Source organism: Cervus canadensis, chromosome 7 (genome assembly GCF_019320065.1).
Source record: "Cervus canadensis isolate Bull #8, Minnesota chromosome 7, ASM1932006v1, whole genome shotgun sequence".
Taxonomy (NCBI): domain Eukaryota; kingdom Metazoa; phylum Chordata; class Mammalia; order Artiodactyla; family Cervidae; genus Cervus; species Cervus canadensis.
Window position 1 is genome coordinate 59,777,071 of NC_057392.1, and position 27,687 is coordinate 59,804,757.

The window sequence follows — 27,687 nt, forward strand, 5'->3', positions numbered from 1 at the left end:
TAACAGGTGAGAATGATAACACTTCCACTCAGGTTGGTTCTGTACTGAAATACAGATTTTTTGGCTTCAGCCCTAGATGTGATTTTTTTAATGTTTGCTTTATTACCTGTTTTCTTATTTCCTTCCTTTGTGAAAGCGTCTCATCTCTTTAACTGGATAGTCAATTTTTTAAGGTCAGGGACCACTCCAAAGAATCTTTTGTACTCCCTGTAGCACTTGATCCCCAGCAGAAAATCCAGGTACCCTCAGACTCATCAGATTTATAACCAAGACTGTGTCAACCCTTGGTTAAAAAAAAAAAAGTTCTTTATTTTCCAAACTTATCATAGGAAGGTTGAACTAAGCAGAGACCAAGCGGAAGGCACTGATATCCGCCACCAGAGTGGCATGAATGAGGCCCTGAAAGCTCAATCCTCCTAGCCTGGAACCCTAGGGCCATCCCACTGGTCTTCCTGTGGACACAGGTCTGGGAAGAGTCTGGGCCATTCTAAAGGGCATTCCGGCTCCCACATGGCTAGACCATGGTTTCCTCTAGTATGTCCACGTGGGGGACCCGATGCAGTCCAGATACTGGACTGGGATAAGAAAACACTTGGGGGTAGGAGGTGTTTTTACTATTTTCTCCACCGCCCCCCCCCCCCCCCCGCCCGTCTTTTGGTATTGATGGGAAGGGGTGGTTTGGATCGGATCTAGCGCGTCAGTCCTGGCCCTTCCAAGTGGTCCCCGGCTGCTCAAGTCTTCGGCCCCGGCTCTTCCCCTCCTCGAGTCGGTGGAGACCCGGCCCGGCAGTCCCACGGCGTAAGGAGCGCGTAGGCAGCGTAGGTGGTGTCCCCTGGCCCCCCACACGCCGGGGGCCGCCGGGCGCGGCGGGAGGATGTCTGCGCGCGCGGTGCGTGCGTCGCCCCCTGCCCCGCCCGCCCCACCCGGGGGGACCCCCGCGCCCGGGGGAAGCCCCGCGCGGGGCGCCCGCCGCCCGCCCCAGTCCCTCCGCCTCCCGGAGGCCCGGGGCTGCCTCCTCGGGCCGCGCCGGGGCCGCCCCGCACTGCGCATGAGCGGGAGCCCGGCGAGCCCGTGAGAGGAGCCGCCGCTGCCGCCGCCGTCCATTCGCTGCGGAGCCGGAGGAGGAGGGGAGAGGCCTGGAGGACACCAACATGGTGAGGCACTGCGGCCGCCCGCCCCGCCGGCTGGGGGCCGGCGCAGCCGCGCACCCTCGCCCCGGCCGCCCTCCGCCCCGCGGCGACCCCGCCGCCCGGAGCTTCGTCCTGCGGCCTCCGTCCCGCTCTCCGGCGGGGCTCTCCTCCCTGCCTCTCCCTTCCTCCTTCGCCCCTTCCCGCCCGGGCGCCGCCGCTACGCGAGAGCCGAGGAGGCGGAGCGGAGCCGGGCCTAGTCGGGAGCCCCGGGGAGTTTGGGACGCGGGGAGCGGCCCCCGGTGCCCCTCGCTGGGCCCGACGCGGCGGGAGCAGGCGTTGGGGCGGGGGGGAGGGGATGGGGCAACGGCCCGGTCCCTGCCCGGCCCCCACGCCGGCTCCATTGTGTCTGGCCGGGGACCGGGGTCTGGGGTTCCGGGTAGGAGGCTCCCCCCGCCCGAAGCCGGGGCTTCCCCCTCCGCCCCGCCGGGAGAAGGAAAGACTTTCCCGGCGCTCTTCTCCCTCCTCCGCTCCGGCTCCAGCACCCCTCAAGTCTCCAGGCAGTTTTGCTTGGGGCGGGGTAACAGCCCTTTTCTTTCTCCATCACCTCTCGCTACGTCCCGTGCTCTTGGAAAATGGGAGTTTCACTGGCCAGTTGGTGGAGGTTATATTTACCTCTTCTGAGAACATGGGAGACCGCTGAGCTGGGGGGACGTTGGGGGAGGGGGGAAGTACGGAAGTGCAACCTGTTCTCATTTCATAAAATTAGGAGAAACAGACTTGCTACCTTTTGAGCACATATTTTGTTTCCTTGAGGTGGGAGGAGTAATTGCTTTATTATGCCAGTTAAAGACCATTTGTGATTTTTAAAAAACAGTTTGTCAAGTTAGTCCCCTCTGCTTTTTTGTTTGGAAAACGTCCTACAAGCTTCAAGACGTGGTGTTCAAGTTATCTGTTTACAGTTTGGTAATAATGTACCTGACTCTTGGACTTTTTGTTTTTCAGAAGCGATGTTGGCATTGTAGTCTGAGCATGAGTTGAATTCCGTGCAGGTTACTGTATGAATAGACAGTAAAAGTGATATTATTGTCCTTTTGCTCATGGGGAACATAAAGGCCTCTTTGAGGAGGGTGTATGTGTCTTTGCTCCAGTGTCTTTGTTTTTGGTTGGTCTTATTTCTGCTGAATGACACTTAACTCGTCTCAGCTTCCAACTTAGCAGAATTTTGGTGTCGTGTATGAATATGTGGTTTAGTTTGCCGTGTACTCAAGACCTAGGTTCTGCGGTAAGTTCAATGAAAGCTGACCATTTGTATTTGTAAGAAAACTTTGCCATAAACTACTGGTTAACGTTTAGACTGATATTACAGTGTTCAAAGATCCAGCAGGGCGGCTAAACAGTTTCCAATTTCTTAAGTATTTTGACGGTCATAGATGTTACTCCTAAAGTTTCCAGACGCTTGGCTTGTAAGAGTAAGCTTGAAGTAATGAAATGTAATTCCCTGGTAAACACTAAGTGAGCCCATCGAAATGCGTTCTGTTCATAATAGCCTCCAATCACCATTATCCTCTGGAATCCAAGGTGTTGATAATACTCATTACCTGTTCATGAATTCAGGATTCACCTGATTCAAATGAGAGTTCACCTTGTATTGGGACTCGTAAGCTTTTGTCCTTTTATTGCTATTGAAGTAGCTAGTTTTGGAACTTAGCCATAACTCATTTAATTACACTAGTAATGGGAAGATATTACTAATTTAAAACACTTTTTTTGTGGCTGAACTCAGATCATGTCACCAGAATTGTCTTGGTATGCTTTTGTTAGTTTGGAAGCTAAATCACCACGGGCCCTAAAAGAATTGAGGCCATAAGAATTTTCTAGTTTTTCATTGTAAATTTATTTTACTTACAGTTGCTTCTTGATACAATTTTGGGGCTAATGTTTCTCGGTGTAACGCAGTCCATTTCTAGAGCACATGGTATATTGTCATTCCTGGGATTTGGGGTCAGACTTAAATGATGGAATATCTGAATTTTTTTTTAAATATTTTATTTTGTATAAGAAACATGTTCATTTAACCTACCTGACACCCACATAGAAAGGTCAAAAATAGCTCCAAAACTAGACAATATTTTGTTACTCCTGAAAGTCTTTTTAAAAAAAGTGTTTGACTTCTGGCTTGTTTTCTTATTTGTAAGAGACAGGATTTGATAAAGGTACATTCAGCTAAAATTTTTGATTTTAATGATTTTTCTTAGATGTGTGAGAAGTTGTAAACTGTGTGACCTACTAGATTTTTATAGACTCAGCATCATGAAATTTTTAGACCTGAAATATATCTTCAGAGATCATCTAATTGACTCCTCTTCCCTCTTACAGAAGAATAAATTGAGGATCAAAGAGGTTTTGAGGTTCAAGTTTGCAAAATTGTTAATTGCAGAACTGAAACTAATTTTTCCTGGTTTTACTATTTTCCCCAGTACTTGTGGTACATACAGTCTTAGCTCACATGAAATCTAGCGAAATGGTTGAAAATTGATTTGAAGTTAATTTATTCATTTAAACAGAGGAAAACCCAAGTGTTATTAATGAAAATGTTAAATAACAAAATTCAGATGAGTGGTTAGTGCTGTTAATTTACTATGTTTTTAATTTTTTTTAAAAATGTGTGGACTTTGAAATTTAAGATTATATTTTCAACAAATGTCAGAGTTTGTAAGTGTAGATTAATGTAGGCCTGTTCAAGGTTGTCTTCCTTTTGTTTCACATTGTTTTGCATATACATAAGTAGATTAAGGGAGGGCCTTAATTAATTTTAATAATTATTTCTTAAATGCCTACTGTATGCCAGGCAGTGTTCTGGGCACTGGGGATGTGGATACACACACAGACAGACAAACACATATATGTATATATATGTGTACACACACACACACACACACATATATACATATATATATATATATTTTTTTTTCCCCCCCGCCTTGAGATAAAAATCCCTGCCCTGGTGAGGGTTGCATTTTTACTAGGGAGAGAGAAATAATAAGCATAGTATATATTTTTTCTTCCTTACTGTGTTAGAAAATGTTAAGTGCTTTGGGAGAAAAGTAGTGTTGGGTGGGGGGAATTGGGAGTGCAGGGGTACAGTAGAATTGGGGGTGCAGAACGATGTTTGCACCACTGATGAAGTAGATTTTGAGCTGACTGGGAGATGAGGGAGTAAGCCACCCAGAAATGTGGTCAGAGAGTTTGAGGAACAGTGAGTCCAGTGTGGCTGGGGGAGAGGGGCATGTTGGGCATTGGAGCAGATGAAGTCTGAGTGGTAAGGAGTGGAGATGGGCATGGGTAGACATTGGAAGGATGTTGTGTTTTTACTCCAAGAGAAATGGGGAGCCAGTGAAGGATTCTGAATGGTATGATAGACCTTGTTTTACTGTCTCATAGTGTCCTGTTACAGTTATAGATAATTATGTCCCAAGCAGTTTTTAAAGACAAGAAGAAATGCAGCTTCTGTGTGAATTTGAATTCTGAATAAGGTGACTGCCCAATATTTAATAAATACTAGATGAACATCAAGTTTACCTGGCCATGCTAGTTAATAAAAACAGCACAGTACAATCTCTTTTGTAGGTTGTTTTTGAGTTTGTAGTAGTTGGCATGTCATTTAATGACTATGCAAAAAAACTGGACCTTTAGGGAGAAAGGAGGACATTAGTGTTTATTGAGAACATACCCTCTGCTAGTCAAACAATTCACAGCTGTTTTTTATCTCCACTCCAATTTGTGGGATAGGGCATTGCTACTTCCTTGTATCATGTCTGAAAAAGTATGTTCAGCGTTTCTAAAGAGATGACCAAGGTAAAGAGTTAGTATGTGAGAGAGCAGGGATTAGAAGCCTGGTCTCTGGTTACACACTTTGTCTACCCCTCCTCTTTTTTTTTTTAAACCCAGCAAGCAGCCTTTCTGTATGGGTGTGGAATTTTTGATTGATTTCACTCTGGTTTCTTCCTTATATTGAATAGTGACCTAGTTGTTTCCATATCAAATCAGATGATCTGATGTAAACACTTAAGTAATTGAAAAATTAGAACTCTTTTGGTACATGTGATAAAAAAGTTGAAGTAAAATTAACTTGTGGTGGTGGGGCTTTTCTTTTTTTTTTAAGTTTTAAAAGAGCTGAGCTTATTTGAGTCAAGTGGCTCTTTTGATTATGACTTCATAAGTTGAGTCAAGCATAATGAAAATCTGTGTGAAAGCCCCCTTTTAAATTTGAGTGTGTGTTGCTCAAGTTGTGATAGTATTAGCCATGACATTTGATGAAGAGAGATAGTTCCAAATAGGATTCAGTTGCTTTGTGGACACAAACAAGCTCTTGAATAACCTGCTGACTATCTAGTTTACCTAGTCACTTTAGATGTATATCCCCACCTAAGAAAAAGCCAAAACAAAAGGGGGAAATGCCACCGAAGTGTCTTTCATCATTTTGTTGAATCCATTTTATATAATTAGTACCCAGTAAGAGTGATTAGACTGCTTATTTGCATTGTAAAATTTTAAGAGCGGTTTTACTTTTAAACAGTTTTTTGCTAAAGAGTTCTATTGCAATCCATTTTCGAATCCCTTAACACTGAACAGTGTTCAGCAACAGAGGTTTAAGTTGAATTACATGGCCTATTCCTTTGTAATATTAGGATGTTTGTATTTCAGCAAACATTCAAAGCACTTATTTATTATTCAAGGATTTTAATATTTCTAGGTTTAGGAATTGAGTAGACACCAAATTTTAGAATTAGGAGATTTCATTTTTCAAGGATCATTTATTCTCTTTGTGAAACAAATATCCATGACCGTTGAATGCTGGTCATTATTATAACTTCTTTAACTGTGAGACTTTAAAAATCTCATTTAATTCTTCGTTGTTTGTTTTCACCTTACTAATCTTTTTGTTAATATGAGATTTCATTAGAAAAGATGTTTGTGGAGGGAAAGAGCAAATTTAAATTAGCTGCCTTGCCTACTTGTTAGATGTTTTGGCTTTAAGTTTGGGATATGAGTTGAAATATGATGACTAACTCAAGTACTTTAAGGAGGTTATTTCTGTCCTATTATCAAAGGTAATCAGGAATTTTAGCAAAAATAACTTTTTAATAGTCAAAACAGTCTTCTCTAAACCAGAATCAAAACATTTATTAATTTACAGTTGTAGGCATCTTTTGAAAATAATTCTGAGGATGGGAAGAAGAAAACTCCTTTAAACTTTCACCAATGGAACATTTTTAAAAAACCTTTGAGATACAAAAGAGATACAAAAAAAACCTAAGGTACAAAACCAGTTTGGATCTTACAAGTGTACTTCTGAAATAATTTTTCAGGTGAATTGCCATTATATAAAACATCATTAGGTACAGTGATTACATAGTACAGTACATTATTCCACTTTTGACTTAGAACTATTGCAGCATCTCTCTAAGAAGAGTTCATTTTAATTGTCATTCCAAGTGCAGGAAGTATATGGATGAATGATGAGAGCCACAGAACTAAGTAACTGTTCTAAACTGCAGGTTATAATTTAGGTGGATACTGAAGCTTTGGGGTTTCGTTTTGCTTAATATTTGAAATTGTACACATTTGATTCTATTTTCTGGCCATAACCTGCATATGCTTTGTTTCTTCTCTGAGTTTTGAACTTTCTAATTGGAAAAGGAAACCCTGACTTTCCCTAATTTTCCCCTTTGTATAGTTAAAGCTATAGATTGTAGCCATGTTTTTAAAAATAGACTATGACAGGACAGTAAACACATTTTTCTTTGAAATAGTCTATCCACCTCTTCCCCCCTATTCCCCTTCCCCCAAAAACCTAAAAGGAAGTTCTACCCCTAAATTAGTCTTTTGGTTAGTAAGGGAATGCTTAATGTGCAATTTTTGGTCAGAATGCAAATTGTATACATTTGAAAGGAAAAAGGTCAGTTGATTAGTTATTTAACTTTCCATAAAAATAGGTGAAGAAATATTGCTCACAATTCCCCTCTCCCCACAGTGCACACAGTAATTGCTCAGTGGTTGCACTTTTGCCCTTTTTGTTTTCTCTCTCACTTAACGACAGTGTAAAATAAATGGAAAAACTGCATCCCTTGAAGCTAGGCACCAGGGTTTCATTTCTGGTTCTGCTACATTTTGGGTAAGTCTGTCTTTAGATAAAAGGAGCTCTGAGTCTTGATCTCCACATTGATTTAAAAAAAAATCAATGATAGGCAGCTTGGACAATTAATTATTTAATAATTAAATACCTAGCACAGAGTTGGCACACAGTAGGAGGTCAAATGTTAGCTAAAAATTTTCTGAGTATGGTAGTTGTTATTCTTTATTACTGTTTTACTTACACAAAGTTACTTTTTTCTCTGGGGTATATTCTTTGTGGACTTGTAAGGAGTCCTTACTATGTTCTGATTACAATTCTAAGAGTTTAACTTGAATTAGTTCAGATAACCTTCACACCCTGTTTACAAAATGAAGAAACTGAAGTATATAGAGATTAAGTAATGATCCTAAAGTCACACAGCAATTAAGAGGCATAGGTGGTATTAAAATCCTGCCAGTCTGATGTGACAGTCTGCATTCTTTACCTCTCTGTTGCAGGTAGAAGGGAAGAGAATTTCTAGTGACTCCTACCTAGATTCTTAGCCTGGCCTTCTGATAGAACTTTGCCCCTAGGTGAAAGTCTTCTCTGGGAATAGAAAGTAGTCTGGTTAGTTGGATTGATTTTTCTTCTACTTTTGATTTCAGACCTACAGTCTGTGAGAAGGCCTTTTTATAGATGAGTGGTTTGGGATGTTGGTAACATTTGGCTATATCTGCTGGATACTATGTATCATATATAGAAAGTATGATTTTTCTGGACTTACACCAGCTCTTCTAAATTTCAGATGAAGTTAAACTGTTAATTATATGGTAAACACATGAGAACCACATCCAGAGTTTTTAATGAAAATTATGGGTGATCATTACAGTGTTTGAATTTTTAAAACATTGTCTTTTGTGAACTAAGATTCATCAAATCCTGAGATAACTAGAATTGAGTTAGAAAATTAATTCTTTTAAAAATATAAAGGCCTTGGTGTCTGTCTTTCTGGAGTTTAGACTGAATTTGAAATTTAAAGGGTGAGAGATTGAAATTTAAGGGTGAGATTCTATTCAGAATAATAGAAATAATAAAATCTTAATTTTTTGTTTTAAAAATGCCACCTATTAAAATTATTTTTATTTTGAAATTGTTACCTAGAAAATAATTTTCCATGTTCAGTGTTTTTCTTGATGGAAGTACTTGTGTAACTTTATTATCATTTTTTGTTTTAGAGCTTTTTTGAGTCCCCATTTTTCTATTGCAGTAGACTGTTAAGTTCATTCACTTGGCTATATGATACTTGGCTATGTCCAAAGTATTTGTCTGATTTTTTTTTTTTTTTGTCCCAGATAAACTGTTATTTTAAATGTAAATTCCAAAGTTCTTGAGTGGAAAAAAAATTGCAAACATCAGCTAGATTTAACTATTAAACAATATATATTGATAACCACATTTTTTTAATTTTGGAAAGATGAGTAAGTAGGTGCTTTTTACTGTTCAGATTATAGTATTTCTAACTTCAGTAATCTTTGATATAATTGTTATTAGCTTTCTATTACAAGACACAGTGTTTCTTTTTCTCCCTCCCTCTCTTCCTTCCTCTCTCTTTCCCCTTTGTTTTGCTAGAATTAGAAATAATTAAGGTCAGTTCAGTTCAGTTGCTCAGTCATGTACAACTCTTTGTGACCCCATGGATTGCAGCATACCAGGCTTCCCTATCTGTCACCAGCTCCCGGAGCCTACTCAAACTCATGTCCATCACGTCGGTGATGCCATCCAACCATCTCATCCTTTGTTGTCCCCTTCTCCTCCTGCCTTTGATCTTTCCCAGCATCAGGGTCTTTTCCAGTGAGTTGGTTCTTTGCATCAGGTGGTCAGAGTATTGGAGTTTCAGCTTCAGCATCAGTCCTTCCAATGAACACCCAGGACTGATCTCCTTTAGGATGGACTGGTTGGATCTCCTTGCAGTCCAAGGGACTCTCAAGAGTCTTCTCCAACACCACAGTTCAAAAGCATCAATTCTTTGGCATTCAGTTTTCTTTATAGTCCAACTCTCACATCCGTACATGACTACTGGAAAAACCATAGCTTTGACTGATGGACCTTTGTTGGCAAAGTAATGTCTCTGCTTTTTAATATGCTGTCTAGGTTGGTCATAGCTTTTCTTCCAAGGAGCAAGCACCTTTTAATTTCATAGCTGCAGTCACCATCTGCCGTGATTTTGGAGTCCCCCCAAATAAAGTCTGTGACTGTTTCCACTGTTTCCCCATCTTTTTGCCATAAAGTGATGGGACTGGATGCCATAATAATTAGGGTCTATTCTGTATTTTATACATTTTACATACTTCGCCAATATTGAATTTCCTTGAAAATTTGATAATCTCTAGATAGTTTTCACACTTGAATCCTAAAGATTGTATTGCTTAATCTTGTTTAGTGACCACCCTAGTTTGTTCCTTTTAAGTAAGTCTTAAATAGCATGTACTACATTTGAGTGCTGAATCATTGTAGTTGTCATATGTTTTTGCTCTTAGGAAGATACCCACTGGCTTTGTAGTAGAAATAGAGACACTCCATCTGTTTTTTCTTCCACCTCGGTTTTCTGTCCACTTCTCATCCCTTATAAAATACTTCTTTGCTGTCTAAATACCCTTTTCCTCTTTCTCAAGTTGATAGAAATTTAAACCTTTGAGCTGTACTGTCAAAATCAGAACTCCTTGCCTGATGCCCCCTTGTGGCCTGGGAAAAGGGGATGGGTGTGTTGTAGCTCTCCTAAATAGGCTTGGGGAAAGGGTGGCTCTGTGTAGCCCACTCCAGCTTCCTCTAGGCAGCCTTTGGGACTACAGAATTGAGTACATGGCTCCCTAGTAAGAGAGCAAGTGTTAAGATTTATTCTAGGCACAGAGAGCCGACAGAGGAACCAACCGGTCAGAGTGCATTAAAAGTACAAGAAAAGGGAGGATGCTCATCAGACTTTGCACAATGGAATTGCACATTACGACTTGGCCTAGCAGGAACTCATACTGTCAGTTCTCAGTGAGGTATCACTCATTAGCCTCTGTGGTATTGGAAATGGGTAGCTGCAGCCCTTTTTCTTAAAATATATTGCTCCATATACTGGAAATTTAAACCCATTAAAATAATTTGTTTGCATATACATGGACATTATTTATACTTTTATTTCAAGTAAGATATGAAATGGAGTTAATTCACTTATATAATTGTTATTAGTTTTTATGGATAGGACTGTTTTTTATCTTTGTCCCCCCAATTTTCTAATATCTTGCTTTCTGATAGGAAGTCATTAGTGCAGTGAACAACTTTTTGACTGGCAGAACTGACTTAAGCTGTGTTTTTTCTCCCTCTCTTCAAAACTCACTCAAGCCTCAGGAAATAACATGGGATTTAATACTGTATGATATCCCCCCCCAATAATTTTGATTGCTTTGCTGCTTCTTAATTTTTAGGAAAATGGAAATGTTTAATTTAAAAGTTATTTCCAGATTGTGGCCTGTAGTTGTTATACTTCTAGGTTAATCTCCAGCACTTTGTGCAGCGTTATACAGTGGTCAGTGATGATCATAATGACCCTCAGGAACTTCCCTGTTCTTCAGAGGATTAAAACATATGTCATATACTACATCTCTTAGATACCGTATCACTTACATGTATTGTATCTCTTAGAAAGGTATATTCATTTTAAAAATAGCTTTCAGTAGCAAAAGTTGAAATCAGAGTGGTTTCCTTTCAGTTCAACAGTATATTAAGACAGGTATCCGCCTTGTCATTTGATTTCATTGTGGGTTTGTTGCAATTGAATAACATCTTTAGGTACTTTTCAAGTTGGGACTCCTAGACATTTGAGAGATGTGTCAAATAATGGGATATGAGTTATCTGGTGTCCAGAAGTGGTAGATTTATTTATGAAATAACAGGAGGCTAGTAAATTGATAGTTTCTCAATTTTAATGGAGAACAGAGGTTGAGATTTTAATGTGTAATCCTAAGCAATAACACATTTACAGAGAAGAGTATGGCTGACAGATTGGACTCCAGGGTTTTAAAGATGGGGTTGGTTTTCATATTTGATTTTTGCATAGCCTTATTTTTACTCTGTGAAAGGTGGAAATATTTATATCTTCGTTAGTCTTTTTCCTGAAAACCTCAAAAGATTTGTAAGTATGTACAGCAAGCAGTGTGGTTTATAGAAAGATTAGTAAAACTCAGATTCATGAGATCTTTCTGTTCTTGACCCATTTCTACTAATAACCTGGGTGATTTTCTTTTAACAAATTCCTTAACATTTGGGGTCTGTTCTCTCATCTGTACAATCAGGGGATTGAGGTTTGTGATCTGTCTGGGCCAGATCAAAAATGCTTGGGTTCTCAGATGTGTTGCTTAAACCACAGAACACTGTATCTATTAATGTGTGTCCTACTCACATGCTTTTTCCTCTTCATTGGCAATAGTAGCTCAGAAAGAACCCACGTGTTTTGCTGAGAGATGGTATTAGGACTTGCGAGAGGGAAGAGTAATAGTGGGGAGGCTGAAATTACACAGGAGACAGCTTGCATGAGGAGTCAAAGAATGTGGCCCTTGAGACTGGGAGAGAGTGGAGGGCCTAACTGCCCTACTTTATTTTGCTTAGGACTCAGGGCAGATGAGAAATGAGTATGTGTCAACACAAGGCCAGTGAGAGAAGGTTATTACAGTAGAGTCTGGCTAGAGAGAATGTCTCCTAGGCTCAGGCCAAGGGAAAGAGGTAATTTCTTTCACGGTGAAAGAAGGAGAATTCTATTAAAAGATTACCTTGGTTGGGAGGATGCAGGGTACTTGTTCATATTTCACTGCTTCTGGTTTGATTGAAAATACGAGGAAATTCTCTTGATAATTATCTTGGTTCCTGACCCCTGTAAGGAGAAATGTAGAGTACCTCATACCCTGTTTCTTGTCACATGTGGTAAAGATAGCAAGAAAACCAGGGTCGGGGGTGAGTAGGTTGGGTGGTGAGGTTCGGGAGAATTGTACCCCATATCCTTTACAATGTGTTTTAGGACTGCAACAAATATCTGTTAATCTCATTGTTCCTCAGGGTCACTTGAATGTTCTGACTGGCTTAAATAATATCATCTTCCCCACCACTCCTTAAGCATCCCTTGGAACTTTGTGCTTGGTTAAGGTTTTGAGAGTTAGCTCTGCTTCCCTCCTAGAGCCTTTATATATTCTCACAGGACCCACTTTTAGGAGAAATGCAGGGTGGGTGAACTTCTTTTGCCTCTGTCCTAGTTGCTTTTCCAAAATGGTAGCGATTTTGTGTTTTAGATTTTTAAAAAATTTTCCGTATTAATAGATCAAAACATTAAGCTAAATGTTATTTTATGAGGCACATGTATTGCTAAAAATGATTTAGTAAGCAGTATAGAAATACTTAGTCTTTTGTGATGTTACAAAGTTTCAGTTTATTTTCTGGTTTCAATAGAACAAGTTGAAATCATCGCAGAAGGATAAAGTTCGTCAGTTTATGATCTTCACACAATCTAGTGAAAAAACAGCAGTAAGTTGTCTGTCTCAAAATGACTGGAAGTTAGATGTTGCAACAGACAATTTTTTTCAAAATCCTGAGCTTTATATACGAGAGAGTGTAAAAGGATCATTGGACAGGAAGAAGTTAGAACAACTATACAGTAGATACAAAGGTGAGTGTTTGCTTGTGACTTTAAATATTTTGAACCAGGTTTTCCAGAGTTACATGCTTCTTGTGAGAAATCAAATAATACAGAGGACATTAATTGGGTGGATGTGTCTAACAGAGCTCTTTAGATCTTAGAATTAATTTAAGAAATCTGAAAAATTATTTCCCTCTTTTCACTAAAATTTCTTCTTAGTGTCTTTATTTCCTTACCCTTTATTTGCCTCCTTTTTTCCTTCTCTGTTACCCAGTTTGAGAATGGGGACTGGGGGGACTAGGTTTTTTCCCTCATTTTCATAAAACTCAGCTGAGCCTATTTTAAGGAAACCTGCGTAATAATTTTAATAATGTTTAAATAATTATAAAGTAATATATACTTTTAAAAAGTTAATACATAATAGGTTGAATAAAGAAAAAGTCAATAGTTTCTATGTCTTTTATTCTCCTGAGAGAACCAATATTTAAGAGCCTGGTGTCCAACTTTCTGTGTCTTTTATGCAGAAATACATATATAGAATTATTTCAAAGTTTTTCCAAAGGTGGGATTATATTGATATACATAGCTCTTCCCCCAAAGTCAAGGGATGTGCGCATTTTTTGGACAAGTGTATGAGTACTTCTTTCTCCTTGTATTTGTATCTAAATTTTTGCTGTCTGAAAAGTAAATTTTGATAGTTGGGGTTTTTCTTTAATTTGAATAGCAGATGTTTGTCTTGTGATTAGAATTGAATCACACAGTTTGGTTTTTCTGATGTTCTCTAAGAGATTTCTATAATGAAATTAAACTTCAAGGAGAAAAGAATTTCTGTATATAATACTGTTTAGAGTGCCTTTGTTAAATGTGGATATGTTCAGTAAAAATCCTTTTTCCCTGTATAGGAATGTCAGATTTTCTGGTGGTGTGTAAGTATGGGACTTTTTTCATATGAATAAATGAGACTTTTAAAAAACCAGGTCCTATCTAGTGCCTATCCTGCTGTTTAAGAATGCTGTTTCAGGGGCAAAGTGGCTTTAAATATTACAGGGGGAATGTAACAGTTAAAGCAGTATTTCTTTGTATTTTTGGTCTCTTGTGATCATTTTAAAATATGGAACAGAAAGCGTTCCTTTTGTCAGTTTTAGGAGTAGCTTAGAAAGTATGGCACTAATTTCATATTGTACTGGTGTTTTTAAAGATCCTCAAGATGAAAATAAAATTGGAATAGATGGTATACAGCAGTTCTGTGATGACCTGGCCCTCGATCCAGCCAGCATCAGTGTGTTAATCATCGCGTGGAAGTTCAGAGCAGCAACACAGTGCGAGTTCTCCAAACAGGAATTCATGGATGGCATGACAGAATTAGGGTGCGTGTGTAGTCTTCATATGAAATCAGTGCACTGCTATAAGAGTCACTGTGGAACTGATATCCGTGCCCCAGACATTGCTGTAAATAGAAATGGGCTAATACGTTAGTTCCTTCCCATGTCAAGTTATCTGTGTAGTTAGTACAACCTGTTCTGTTCTATTTGCTTTATGCTTTTATCATTAGTTTCTGAGGGACGTTCATAGTATTAAAATTACTGTGCTTTAATATTTTATGTGGGTAAGTGAAGTGAGCAAGTTTTAAGTTATTTCCTAATGTGAGGTGGTAAACTCTGAATTTGTAAACAAGCTCCTAGAATTTAAAAATCCTAGAAGTTACTAATTACTTTTTGTTCTACACAAACCTTGACAACTGATTAGCTAAATGTCTTGGTATAAATAGATTGAAAAGTCATAGGTAGAGGTTTTACCTGTGGCCACTAGTTGTCTGCATTTAATGAGGCTCTGAAAGTATTCAGTCTGTAATCAGTGACAGGCTGTCCTTACTGTTTTTAGTGAGTTCTTTTGAATAATAAAAGCTGAACATTTGTTGAACATTCATTTCAGGAACTATGCTAAGTAAGTACTTCACCTACCATTTCACAATAGCTTTGTGATTGTAGTAGTGGTTATACCCGAATTTTAGAGATGAGGAAATAGAGGTAGAGAGAAACTAGAGAATTAAGTAGTATTAAAGCCAGGATTTGAGTTCAGTCATTCTGATTCTTGAGCCTGCAGGACCTTGTAATCAGTCAGGGTCCAGACTGGACACACAAACCATACCAGCGATTTGAACAGGGTAAATTTTAGAAATTATTATATTGTGTAAGTGGGGTAAAAGAAAATTCTAAGTATAACAAAGGTGGCAGCTGTAAGAAGTTGTCACCACCCCTGGAGATGAGGGAAGGAAACAAGGAAGGAACCTGGAAACTTAAGAGGATCCCCACAAGGCTAAGATTCTGACCCTGGAAGACAGTGCCTGGCTACTTCTGGAGCATTGTGCCTGCTTCTCTGATGGAGAAGAAGCTAGCTCTAAGGGTCACTTGCTGCAGAGCTGTGCAAGTTGCCACCACTGATGAACACTGCTAGGACCTCCCAGTACACTGACACCCTCGCTCTCTGCAGAAAACAGACTGGGCTAAGAAAAATTCCTTCCTCCGCTTCCAGTGTTTCATCGCCCTCTATTGGTAGAACCTAATGGTGAGCCAGCTGGCAAGAAAAAAATGAAGCCTCACAATTTGTAGTCCACTGCAAACAGCCACAAAGTAGGGCAAAGAAGGGTGAATTTAAAGCTGAGAAACAATAAATTAATATTTCGTCTCGACACTGTGTTTTATAGCCAGAGCCAGCCTTATCCTGAACTTGCTGGAGTTTTCAATACTAGGACTGGTTTCACTGGAACTCTTTTTTTCCCTCGTTTAAAAGTGAGTTCATGTAAAATGTAATGAACTCCCAAAGCAGAATTTTAATTTGCAAACTAATAATCTGGGAGGTGTTATAAAGACCATGAAAGGAAAACAAAAGCAAAAATGATTTGAAGGAAAAAAAATATAGTGATTGGTTTGTGGAATCCAAAACAGAAGATTTCTACCGTAAGCAAAGTAGGACTTGGTACTTGAACCCATTTAAGCTCCTTGGAAATTGAATGGTTTCAGATATAGAAAAAAGCTTAGTACTGATTTGAGATAACTTCAGTTGGAGATGGTACTTTGAATATAATGAGAAGTTTTCAAGAGGAATGCCTGTTTCCTCGCCTAACCAAGAGACTGAGCTTTCAATTTGTTTGGAAGCTGGACCTGTGATTTGTTACCATGTAAGGAATACTACTACAGTTTAAACTGATGATTGCAAAGCTGATTAATACATTCTCATATGTTCACTACAGCTGACTTCTACCATTTGAGTGTATTGACAGTCCCATGAATACATAATTAAAAGTCATAGCCCATTTCTCTTAAAAATAGTGATTATTGCTAACATTAGAACTTTTCTTCTTCCAGCTAATCCCATACTTGTTTATGTAATTTAAAAAGATGAAATTTTAATGGATTTTTAAAAAGAGTTCTATGAAATAAACTGTTATAGGAATAAATAAGTTTTTGATTTATAAAGAAAAAGCTTATCTTTTATAAACTTAATTTTGTATAGATGTGACAGCATAGAAAAACTAAAGGCCCAGATACCCAAGATGGAGCAAGAATTGAAAGAACCGGGACGATTTAAGGATTTCTACCAGTTTACTTTTAATTTTGCGAAGAATCCAGGACAAAAAGGTTTAGGTAAGAATTTTTAAAAATTATATTTGGTGTTTCAAATACATTCAACTACATTGACCATGTCACTTTTGTTTTGTAATTAAAAGTTCTGTTTTGAGCATAAAGTTATTACTGGCTACTGAAAAACAATGAAAAACAATGAACTTCTAGTTAATCAGAAAATACCCTGCCTATTCAGTAATAGGGTTACCCTGGATACTATATATGAACCACTGATTTTTTTTTTAAGAACTACAATACAGGAAATAGTTATTAAAATTCCACTGACATGGGTATGTATGTTTGCTTGTTTATTTTTCAGAAGATACTGTAGGATCTTAGGATCATAAGTTTTTCACTGTGTATCTGTTGAAATAGCATTTTAACATTTCTGAGTCTTAGCATGTGACTTTATTCTTTTTTGTAAATCCTTTTTTGATTTGAAGTATTTGGAAACTGTAACAAAGAATAAAAAGGTGATTTTTATTTATCATCTTACCCCAAAATAGCCACTGTTAACAGTTTAGATCAGTCAGTTTATACTGTAAAAATAACCATACATTTGCTCTGGGGATGATGGCTAAGGAAGTGGAAGTAAAAACTTCAGTGTAATTTGCAGATCATTCAGAGAAAGTAGACAGTAGCACATAATACAAAATTATAAATATGAGTATGAGGGTTTTAGATAAAAGGAGAAATGAGTAAAAGCAAGAATGGTTGGAAAGTGCTTCCTGGGCAAGAGGGAATGTGAACCCAAGGATTTGATATTTGGCTGGGTAAGTGAAGATGAAAGATGTTCCAGGGAGAGGGTAGTTTTAAATAAAGGTCTCAGACTTTAGAAATAAGCTTGGCTTCTTTGTGGAAAAGAGAAAATGATTTGATTTCAGTGCAAATGCTTGTTTGGAGCATAAATTGGTGAGACACAATAAGACTCATATAATAAGGCTTCTTTTAAAAACAGGACAGAAGGGCTTAAATTGGAATCTGTGGGCAGTGGGGATGCACCGAAGATTATGATGGTGGCGCAGTGTGCCTGGCAGTGTGCTAAGTACTTTACATACATTGCCTCATTTAATGTTTAACAACTTTACGAGTTACTCATTCTTTCATTCAGTAATTCACCAGCTACCGTGTGCCACTCATAGAGTGCTAGACACTTATCCTTATTTGGCAGATGAAGAAACGGAGGCACAGCATGTTAAATGATGGAAGTGAGTTTGTTTTTTGATTTTGAAGATAAGGTAATTGGAGAGGCTAATAGGTGCATCTTGTATTAATCATTCTTTATATTTTAGATTAGCGAGAAAGAACTTTGAGAAAAGGATTATGGAATTAGACCGAGGAAGCGACTGAAAGCTTCCCCGGTAGCGCTAGTGGTGAAGAACCCGCGTGCCAATATAGGAGAGGCGCGAGTTTGATCCCCGGGTTGGGAAGCTCCCCTGGAGGAGGGATAGGCGACCCACTCCAGCATTCTTGTCTGGAGAATCCCATGGATAGGGGAGCCTGGCTGGCTACGGTTCATAGAGTCACAAAGAGTTGAACAAGACTGAAGCGACATAGCATGCACACACAGGACATGACTGAAAGCTAGTGGAAAGGATGAATGTACAACATTTGTACTAGAGAATTGATCCAAAGAGTGACTAAATGTGACGGAATTAAGGATTTACAAAATAACTATTAAGCAAAATTTGGAATGATGAAGTCGTCTTTTCAGTTAATTTCGATTGGATTTTATTCTTCCAGGAAAACTCCTCATTTTACCGACAAAATAAGCTGGGATACCTAGGGTTAATTTCTCTGTCTTGTATCTGTGGCCGCCTGTTAACTGGATTATTTTTTCTCGTCTCCTCTTATCTTCCCACAAATAAAAATCGATTGAAGCATTTGAATTTACATGTGTGTGCTTAAAGAATTATTTCTGTTGTGTTTAGAACGTATCACAATATTTTGATATAGATTAGAGAAAATGTTGTGCATATTAGATATTGATTTAAATGGGGCTGACATATTGCTTAGTTATATCCCTACCTCTCACTGGAGCACAGTATAAATGAAATTTTTGGGTGAATATGTAGTTTTGATAGTGAATCTTAGTTTTTATTGTATTCAGTCAGTTCAGTCGCTCAGTCGTGTCCGACTCTTTGCGACCCCATGAACCGCAGCACGCCAGGCCTCCCTGTCCATCACCAACTCCTGGGAGTCCACCCAAACCCATGTCCATCAAGTTGGTGATGCCATCCAACCATCTCATCCTCTGTCGTCCCCTTCTCCTCCTGCCCTCAATCTTTCCCAGCATCAGGGTCTGTTCAAATGAGTCAGCTCTTCACGTCAGGTGGCCAAAGTGTTGGAGTTTCAGCTTCAACATTAGTCCTTCCAATGAACACCCAAGACTGATCTGCTTTAGGATGGACTGGTTGGATCTCCTTGCAGTCCAAGGGACTCTCAACAGTCTTCTCCAACACCACAGTTCAAGGGCATCAATTCTTCAGCACTCAGCTTTCTTTATAGTCCAACTCTCACATCCATACATGACTACTGGAAAAACCATTGCCTTGACTAGACGGACCTTTGTTGACAAAGTAATGTCTCTGCTTCTTATATGCTGTCTAGGTTGGTCATAACTTTCCTTCCAAGGAGCAAGTGTCTTTTAATTTCATGGCTGCAGTCACCATCTGCTGTGATTTTGGAGCCCAAAAAAATAAAGTCAGCCACTGTTTCCACTGTTTCCCCAATTATTTGCCATGAAGTGATGGGACCAGATGCCATGATCTTAGTTTTCTGAATGTTGAGCTTTAAGCCAACTTTTTCACTCTCCTCTTTCACTTTCATCAAGAGGCTCTTTAGTAGTTCTTCACTTTCTGCCATAAGGGTGGTGTCATCTGCATATCTGAGGTTATTGATATTTCAATAAAATTGACATTTTTATAGCTGTTGGGTATATTAATATGATGGTATATTGGAATTTTAGATTACAGGAAAAGTTGAGAAAAGTATACTGAAGAATTAGATTTTAAAATTGTTTTATTGTAGTAAGTATTGAGGTTAAGAAAAAAATAACATTGTTCAATGGGTATAGAGTTTCTGTTTTCTAAGGTGAAGAGCTCTGGAGATTCATTGCACAATAGTGGGAATGTAACTCACATTACTGAACTATACACTGAAAAATGCTTAAGATTATAAATTGTATGTGTATCTAACCACAACTTAAAAGTTGTTTTAAAAAAGCTTCAAACTGTAGAACGTATAGCACAAAGTGAGCCCTAATGTAAAATAATACACTTTTGGTAATACTATTGGCTCATCAATTATAAGAAATATACTAAAGGCTTCCCTGGTGTCTCAGCTGGTAAAGAATCTGCCTGCAGTGCAGGAGACCCTGGTTCAATTCCTGGGTCTGGAAGGTCCTCTAGGGAAGAGATAGGCAACCCATTCCAGTATTCTTGGACTTCTTTGGTGGCTCATACCAAAGAAGAATTGGCCTGCAATGAGGGAGACCTTCCTTCGATCGCTGGGTTGGGAAGATCCCCTGGAGGAGGGCATGGCAACCCACTCCAGTATTCTTGCCTGGAGAATCCCCATGGACAGAGGAGCCTGGCGGGCCGCAGTGCACGGGGTTGCAGAGAGTCGGACACGACTGAAGGACTAAGCGCAGCACAAAGCAGTACCTTAAAGATGGGGGAAGGTCGTGGCGTGGCACTAGTGATAAAGAACCCTCTGACAGGAGACAAGAGACTCGTGTTCAATCCTGGGATCGGGAAGATCCCCTGGAGGAGGAGATGGCAACCCTCTCCAGTATTTTTGCCTGGAGAATCCCATGGACAGAGGAGCCTGACTGGCTACAGTCCATAGGGTCTCAAAGGGTTGGACATGACTGAAGTGACATAGTATACGTGCATGGGGTAAAGATACATGGGAACTGTGTACTTTTTGCTTAGTTTTTCCATAAACCTGAAACTACAAAGTCTTAATTTAAAAAAATGTAATAAAAGATCATAATTTCTCTTTTTGTTTTTGCACCGATGTTGGGTGTCAGGAAGTGTAATGACTTGCTTAGTTGAAGTTAATTAAAAAGAAAGTAGTTTTCTTGACAGTGTTTCTAAGGGTTTACAGGGCTCTAAATTATAATATTTGGCAGAAGGGAATTAGGAGATCGTAGGAGAAGAGTTGAGGCCTCAAAAAATTGGCGGAGTGACAGTGACAGCATTGTGGTTTATTTATAAATAGCTGGGCTAGCTATAATGAGAGCTGGTGTTTCCCGTATTTTCTCATTTTCTGTAACCTTATTTCTTATGACACCAGGATAGGATACTTCCTTTGTCACCGTCTGCTTCAGTCACCTGCCATTTCTGGTAGTCTTCTGAATCTTAAATTTGAAAGGGATTTCATAAGTTCTGTGTTAAATCTAACCTATGCAATGTAGCATCTGTACCTGATGCTCATTTAGCTTTTATGTTTGAACATACAGGGTGGGGATTGAACACATGTCATTTTAGAAAGTGGTTCATTCTTATCACAGAATACTATTGTTATTTTTCCTTATGACATCTTCGTCTTTATAACTTTTACCACTGTTCTTAATTGTCTTCTGCAGCAACACAAAGGAAGGCTAACCCTTTCAAGATTTTTCTCATTTATCCTTTCTCATTTTTTTCAAGTCAGCATTCCAAATTTTAACCATTCTTCATTTGAGAAGACCTTTGTTATTCCTGTTGCTGTCACCCCTAGATAACATTTCCAGTTTCTTGGTTTCTCTCAAAATAGATTTCTTAAAGCTGAATATAATACTCCAGAAGGAGGCTATTTAATGTAGAACACCATGGGTCTGTTATTTTTTGCAAGACTGTTCATTCTATTAATTTGTCCAAAAATTGCTTTTGTTTTTTAACAGCCATATTATTTTTAGGATCATCCTGAACTTACTAAAGTCTATAGGTTATTTTCTTGTAAACTGTTGGGGTTCAGCTAGAATTTAGAAATTTTTAACATTTATTAAACATTTAATATTTAGAACTTATTTTATAGTTTTTTAATGTGTATTTTTATTTACACAATCCCATTTGGTTCTCATAACAACCCTTTGAGCTAAGTAAAACACCCTGTCATTAAGATAAGGAAACTCATGGTCAGAGAGGTTGACTTTTAAGGTCACGTAACTTTAGAGTTGTTAGAATTGGGACTCAACCTCAGATCTTCTGACTCCACATTTTATGTTCTTTTTATTGTATTATGTTGTGCTAACTTAGATATTTCTAGGTAAATTAAGACTTTGTGAATAGGATTTTAAATCACCATTCATCCTCCCTAGTGAGTTAGCAACATTTTGTTTCCCTTTAGGGACTATGTTTGGATTCAGTCTCAATTCATGTCCATTTTTGTCTGGCACTCAGCTGATCATCTTTTATGAAACAGAACATAGCCCTTGTTGATTCTCTGTGAAAGAGTGACACTGGGATTACCTCTGTTTGCATTTTTAATTTTATTATAAGGGCTTAAGGCTTCATTCTGCAAGTATCTCAGCTTTAGGTAATACTGTTACTGGGCCTTTCTTGTGTCTCTTTCCCTCTGTGTCACCCTTCTGTTTGTTCTAATTGCTGTCATTGCTTCTTGTTACATTATAGAGTTTGTTTTCTTTCCCATACTGCTTCAGAATCTATAATAATAATTTTAAAAATTACTCAAACAACAGTAATAGTAAGAACATATTCCAGACTGTTCTAATACTTCATGTGTATTCTCTCACTTAATTCTTAAAACAACCTCATGAGGGCAGGTGCTGTTATCTTTATTTTAACCTGAATTACAGCAAGGTGAGCTTCGTTGCCCAGGGCCTGCTTAATTAGGGGAGGAATTGAGATTTAAGATGTTAAACCACTACATTAAACCGCTTCTCTCTCGCTGAGCTGTTCTCTGTTATTCAGACATTTCTGACTAAAGGGCAGCTTTTCTTTTTTTTTAATGGCTGAGCTGTGCATCTTATGGGATTTTAGTTTCCTAATCAGGGACTGAACCCAGGGCCCAGACAGGTAGAGCGCTGAGTCCTAACCAGTGGACCACCAGGGAAGTCCCTAAAGGGCAGGCAGTTTTTCACGTGCTTGTGGCAATTGACATTTTATTCCTGTAAAATTTAATCTTCTGTGTTTCAGCTCCTAATAAAAATTTATTAATATTTGAGTATTCCTGTTTCATCCAAAAACATTTATTGACTGCTTACTCTGAGAGCATGGAGTTAGGAGCATCTTTGTTTGGGTGAGTTTGCAGAGTCTTCACAAAGATTATAATTTTTGATCCTTGAAGAATGAATATATTATTTCAAAACCAAAAGAAAAAGAAGCCATCTTGAATGTGGAAAGATTAGCAAGTTCAATTTCTTGGAGGTGAGAGACAGAGCACCTTTGAGAAACTGCAAGTAAGTCTATTTGACTAGAAATGTAGATTTTATCTGAAAGCAGTGGGAAACGTTGCAGACTTTTTAAAAGTTAGTAGATCTTGTTTCTTGATTTGCTTTAGATTTACAGCAAAATTGAGCAGAAGATACAGAGATTTCCCAATTATCCCATTCCCCTATATTTACATAGCTTTTCCCATTATCTAATCCCTACCAGAGTGGTACGTTTGTTACAGTTGTACCTACATTGACACATTGTTATCAATCAAACTTTAATTTTACAGTCGGGCTCACTCTTTTTCTTTCTAAAAAGTTTATTGAAATATAGTTGATTTCCAGTGTTGTGTTAGTTTTAGGTGTACAGCAAAGTGATTCAGTTATATATGTGTGTGTGTTTATACACACACACCTTTTTTCATTATAGATTATTATAAGATATTGAATGTATTTCCTTATGCTATATACTAGGTCCTCGTTGGTTCTCTGCTGCATATATAATAGTGTGTATATTTTAATCCCAAACTCCTACTAATTTATTCCTACCCTAGGGTTCACTCTTGATATTGTGATATTGTACGTTCTGTGAATTTGGACAAATGTATAAGGACATATATCTACCATTATAGCATCATACAGAAAAGTTTCACTCTTCTGAAATAATTCTGTGCTCTCCTGTTCATCCTTTCCTCCCTCCTAACTATTGGCAACCACTGATCTTTTTACTGTCTCCAAAGTTTGCCTTTTTTTAGTTGGAATCATACAGTGTGTAGCCTTTGCACACTGACTTCTTTCACTTAATAGCACTATTATGAATTTGTTTTCTCCCATATCTTTTTGTGGTTTGATAGCTCATTTCATTTAGCACTGAATAATTTTCCTTCATCTGGATGTACCACAGTTTATATGTGTACCTACTAAAGGATATGTTGCTTGCTTCCAAGTTTTGGCAGTTATGAATAAGCTTCTGTAAACATTTATGTACAGGTTTTTTCATGGAAGTGAAACCAAATTTATATGCCTGCAAGGTCCATCAGAAAGCAGTGTGGTCCTTTAAAAGGAGTGGAGGCAGAACTAGAGGACGAGAAGTTGGTTATGAAGCTAGAAATGAAAAGGACCCTGGCATAGGCCCTTTTCAGGGCCTGTGGGGATGGAGAAGAGAGAGATTCAAAAGGTACTTAGAAGCCAAAATGAGAAAGCTTTGTTTGAAAGTGTGATGAGGAAGTTAGCATTAATCCCCATTTGGGAATATTTGGAAATGTGCGAGGGATAGTTTTGGTATTGTTAGAATGACAGGGTTTCCTTTAGGATTAGGGGGCTGCTCAGAGACCTGCAGTGCGTAGTTCTGTTGCTCACAATGAAAAATTGTGTTTCACTGAGATAACTGTAGGTTATCACTGTAGGGTGATAACATTCATTGAAAGAGCAGGAAATGGTAGATCTGTAGAAGTAAGATACTGAGTTGAGTTTGAGTCCTTTTGAATTTGAATTGTTTGTGCATATCCAGTTGAAGATATCCTTAGGCAGTTAGATGTAAGAGTCAAGAATATATATAGAGAAGTTTCAGATTTTAGGACTTGTTAGAGACGGTTGAGCGTAAAACTTGAAAGAAGGTAAAGGTTTGAAAAATCTGAGAGAAGTAGAAGTGGTTATTACTGACATTCAGTGTTATAGAACATCAACATTTAATGGATGAATAGAGGAAGAGGAGAAGTAAAAGAAAGCCAGAAAGGACAGAGGGAAAAAAAGCTAAAAGAAGTGACAGTTCCATCCAGGAGATGTGCTCAATTTTGTGAAATATGGCAGAGAGCCAAGTAAATTAAGGACATTAAGGTTTATCTGGCAACCAGAAGGGCTTGGTGACCGACCCTTCAGAGATTACTTTCAGTGGGGTGAGTGAATTAAAATTAAAGTGTCTGGGGGGTAAAGAAATTGGACAATGAATGTAGATTACAAAAAGTTCTCTTTTACAACCTGAACTTTCAAACATCATGCATATATACTTCTACTCTTTTAAGATTCTTAGATTGGTATATCAGCTGAGAAATGGGCATTTATAGGTGTTTCATGGTTTACAATTACTTGAATATTTCATTGTTTCTCATTCTTATTTTCTAAAAGTTAAAAAAAATGCTAAGTGATAAGCTTAGTTTTCATAAATTTAATGCATTTGAAGTGAAGGATATCATTAAGCATGCTAATAACAGCAAATCCTACTAGACAGGCTAATGACAGCAATTTTACTGCACGTTATCTCTATGATTTGTATGCTCTATGTTTAATTGGTAAGAAAAATAATAAAGAACCTGAAAGGAATATTTGGTGTAAAGCTTTAAAGATTGTGAAGATTAAAAAGGATTTGTGATTAGGGACCGAGGTCCTGTTTCTAGTTCTCATAAAATATGGGGATCTGAACTTGACTTTCAGACATGTTTTTGTGAGCACATTAAAAATAAAAGTAGAAGACTCCATGTACTGTTCCAAAATGATCTGTGAAGGGAAGGAGAAAGAGGGTAGTTAGTAAGAGGGTGGAGAGATACAAGAAAGAAAGATTTTTTTTTTAAAGTTAGTTGATAACTTGAGTGTGTTTGTTTGTGGAGGGGGAAGCCAGAAGACAGGGCAAAGTTGAGGATACAAGGAGAGAAGAAAACTAATCTGTAAACTAAAAGGCAGGATGGCATATTGGATCCAGAGTAATGGTGTTAGGGGCTTAACCTTGGATAGGAGGAAAAAAGAGGCACCTTTTCCATTGAGTTTGAGGGAAGACATAATGATGAATTTGGAGGTGAGTACATATTTGTAAATAGAACCATACGTAGGAAGCTTGTTCATTCAGCAGTTTCTGAATGCCTGCTATGTGTTTCAGTGCTAGTTTGGGGATATGTAGTCCCTATCCTTGAAGAGCTTAGGATCTAGTGAAGATGGGAGATTTTTTGCCTTATGTTCTGTTACATTTTTCTTTCAGGTAGGATGTGAGCCTGTTTTTGGAGTCTTAGTCTCTCATGATTCTTCAGATTATTCAGAGTAGTTTGGAGTTCATATCAAAAGAACTTTTAAGTTACTTGGGATGGAAGTTTTCCTGACCTGGAAATGTAAATTTACTCATAAAAGCTTGACATAACTACTTCAGTTCCTCTTTTAAGACAGATACATATTTTGTCATGCGGTAATACTGCTTCTTTACCCTTCTCTGCTCCAGTTAAATAGTCATTTATATCCTCTTCATCAAACTTTTAAAAAGACAGATCTTAGTTAATTATTAATTTTAAAATTTTAATCAGTCTTCTTAATGGTCTCCTTGAGGTGAGACCATGATCAGTCAGCCAACAACTTGGAGTGTAAGATTAATTAGGATTGCGGATAGCAACTCTTTGCATTACAGCATATACATGTACTTTGGTGGTTGTCATCTGGGGGCAGTTTTGCATCCCAGGGGACCTTTGGCAATATGTGGAGATATTTTTGGTTGTCACCATTGGGGATAGGAAACTGCTCCTGGCATCTAGTGGGTAGAGGCCAGGGATACTGCTAATGCTGTAATGCGTAAGACAGCCTCCCGCAACAAAAATGATCTGGTCCAAAATGTCAAAAGGGCTGAGGTCTGCTGTACATTAACATTTCAATACTTATGATGTAGTCAAACATGTTTACCTACATTATCTCATTTAAACTTCAGAAACCCCTAATGAGGTAAGTGATACCCTTCTTGCCCTGAAGGAACCTTTGCGTTGGTGATGGAATCAGGATATAAAGCTTGGACTTAACTCTATAGGAAATTTTTATTATGTAAGTATTCAGGACACAAGCCTTTTTTTTTTTTTTTTTTTAAATTAAGGCTATCTTTGTCTTACTTGGTGTTTTTTTTCAGGGACAAATATTCCTGGCATTTGAAGTACATAATTTATTTTTAATATTACAGATCTAGAAATGGCCATTGCCTACTGGAATTTAGTGCTTAATGGAAGATTTAAATTCTTAGACTTATGGAATAAATTTTTGTTGGTAAGTTCATGTTTTCTGCGGTTTGGTGTTTTCTAAATTTTTGCTTTGTTTGAAGATAAATTAACATTTTAAAGGATGCCTAACTCATTTCAGAACATGTAATGGATGTAGAATGAGAAATTTGATTTCCAGAATTTTATTACATAGGTTGTTTTGCATTCTTGTACTCAGCATCTTCTGGACTGTTTTTTTGAAACTCTTTTTAGTGAATTGGATGCTTCTTGTTATTTTTTTTTCTTAATAGGAACATCATAAACGATCAATACCAAAAGATACTTGGAATCTTCTTTTAGACTTCAGTACAATGATTGCAGATGACATGTCTAATTATGATGAAGAAGGTAATGAACATTTTGCTCTACCAATTCTTTAAAAATATCTTTAATCATAAACCCTGGAACTTCTTGTCTACTTTTGTTTTTCTTAGATTTCCCTCTTCTGAGCTTTTATTTGTGCTCTTCTGAATGTAGAAAATGCCTTCATCCTCTTTTACCAATCTGTATTGTTTCCTTAAATACCAGCTCTGTATTCATGTCTTCCAGAAAGGCATGAGTAATTTTCATTCATGTTTTAGATTTTCAGTCTACTTTAGGAACTTATTCTTTTCTTAATGTACTTTTATAGTACTTGTATTTATTTTTTTATTGTCTGTTTTTGTCTGTGAACTTGATTGTAAACTCCTTGAGTTTTGTGACTTAGGCCACGTGGAAATGGACTTTATTTTCCTACTGTAGTACTATTGGCATTCAGTAAATATTCACTGATTA

The 27,687-nt window shown here is 38.1% G+C and overlaps 1 protein-coding gene across 2 annotated transcripts in view; it reads left to right on the forward strand.

Annotated features, from left to right (window-relative positions):
• The first annotated feature begins 1,017 nt into the window (after positions 1 to 1,017).
• The window catches only part of DCUN1D1 (defective in cullin neddylation 1 domain containing 1), a 30,331-nt gene continuing 3,661 nt past the window's right edge, over positions 1,018 to 27,687 (forward strand). The window contains exons 1-6 of one of the 2 annotated variants that reach the window (XM_043473626.1): positions 1,018 to 1,154; positions 12,727 to 12,943; positions 14,112 to 14,280; positions 16,427 to 16,557; positions 26,838 to 26,920; positions 27,165 to 27,261. In XM_043473626.1, the coding sequence (XP_043329561.1) occupies positions 1,152 to 1,154; positions 12,727 to 12,943; positions 14,112 to 14,280; positions 16,427 to 16,557; positions 26,838 to 26,920; positions 27,165 to 27,261 (700 nt within the window). In that variant the 5' untranslated portion in view covers positions 1,018 to 1,151. Of the gene's footprint in view, positions 1,155 to 9,460; positions 12,504 to 12,726; positions 12,944 to 14,111; positions 14,281 to 16,426; positions 16,558 to 26,837; positions 26,921 to 27,164; positions 27,262 to 27,687 lie in introns of those variants that run through there. The other variant, XM_043473627.1, reaches the window with a different exon arrangement.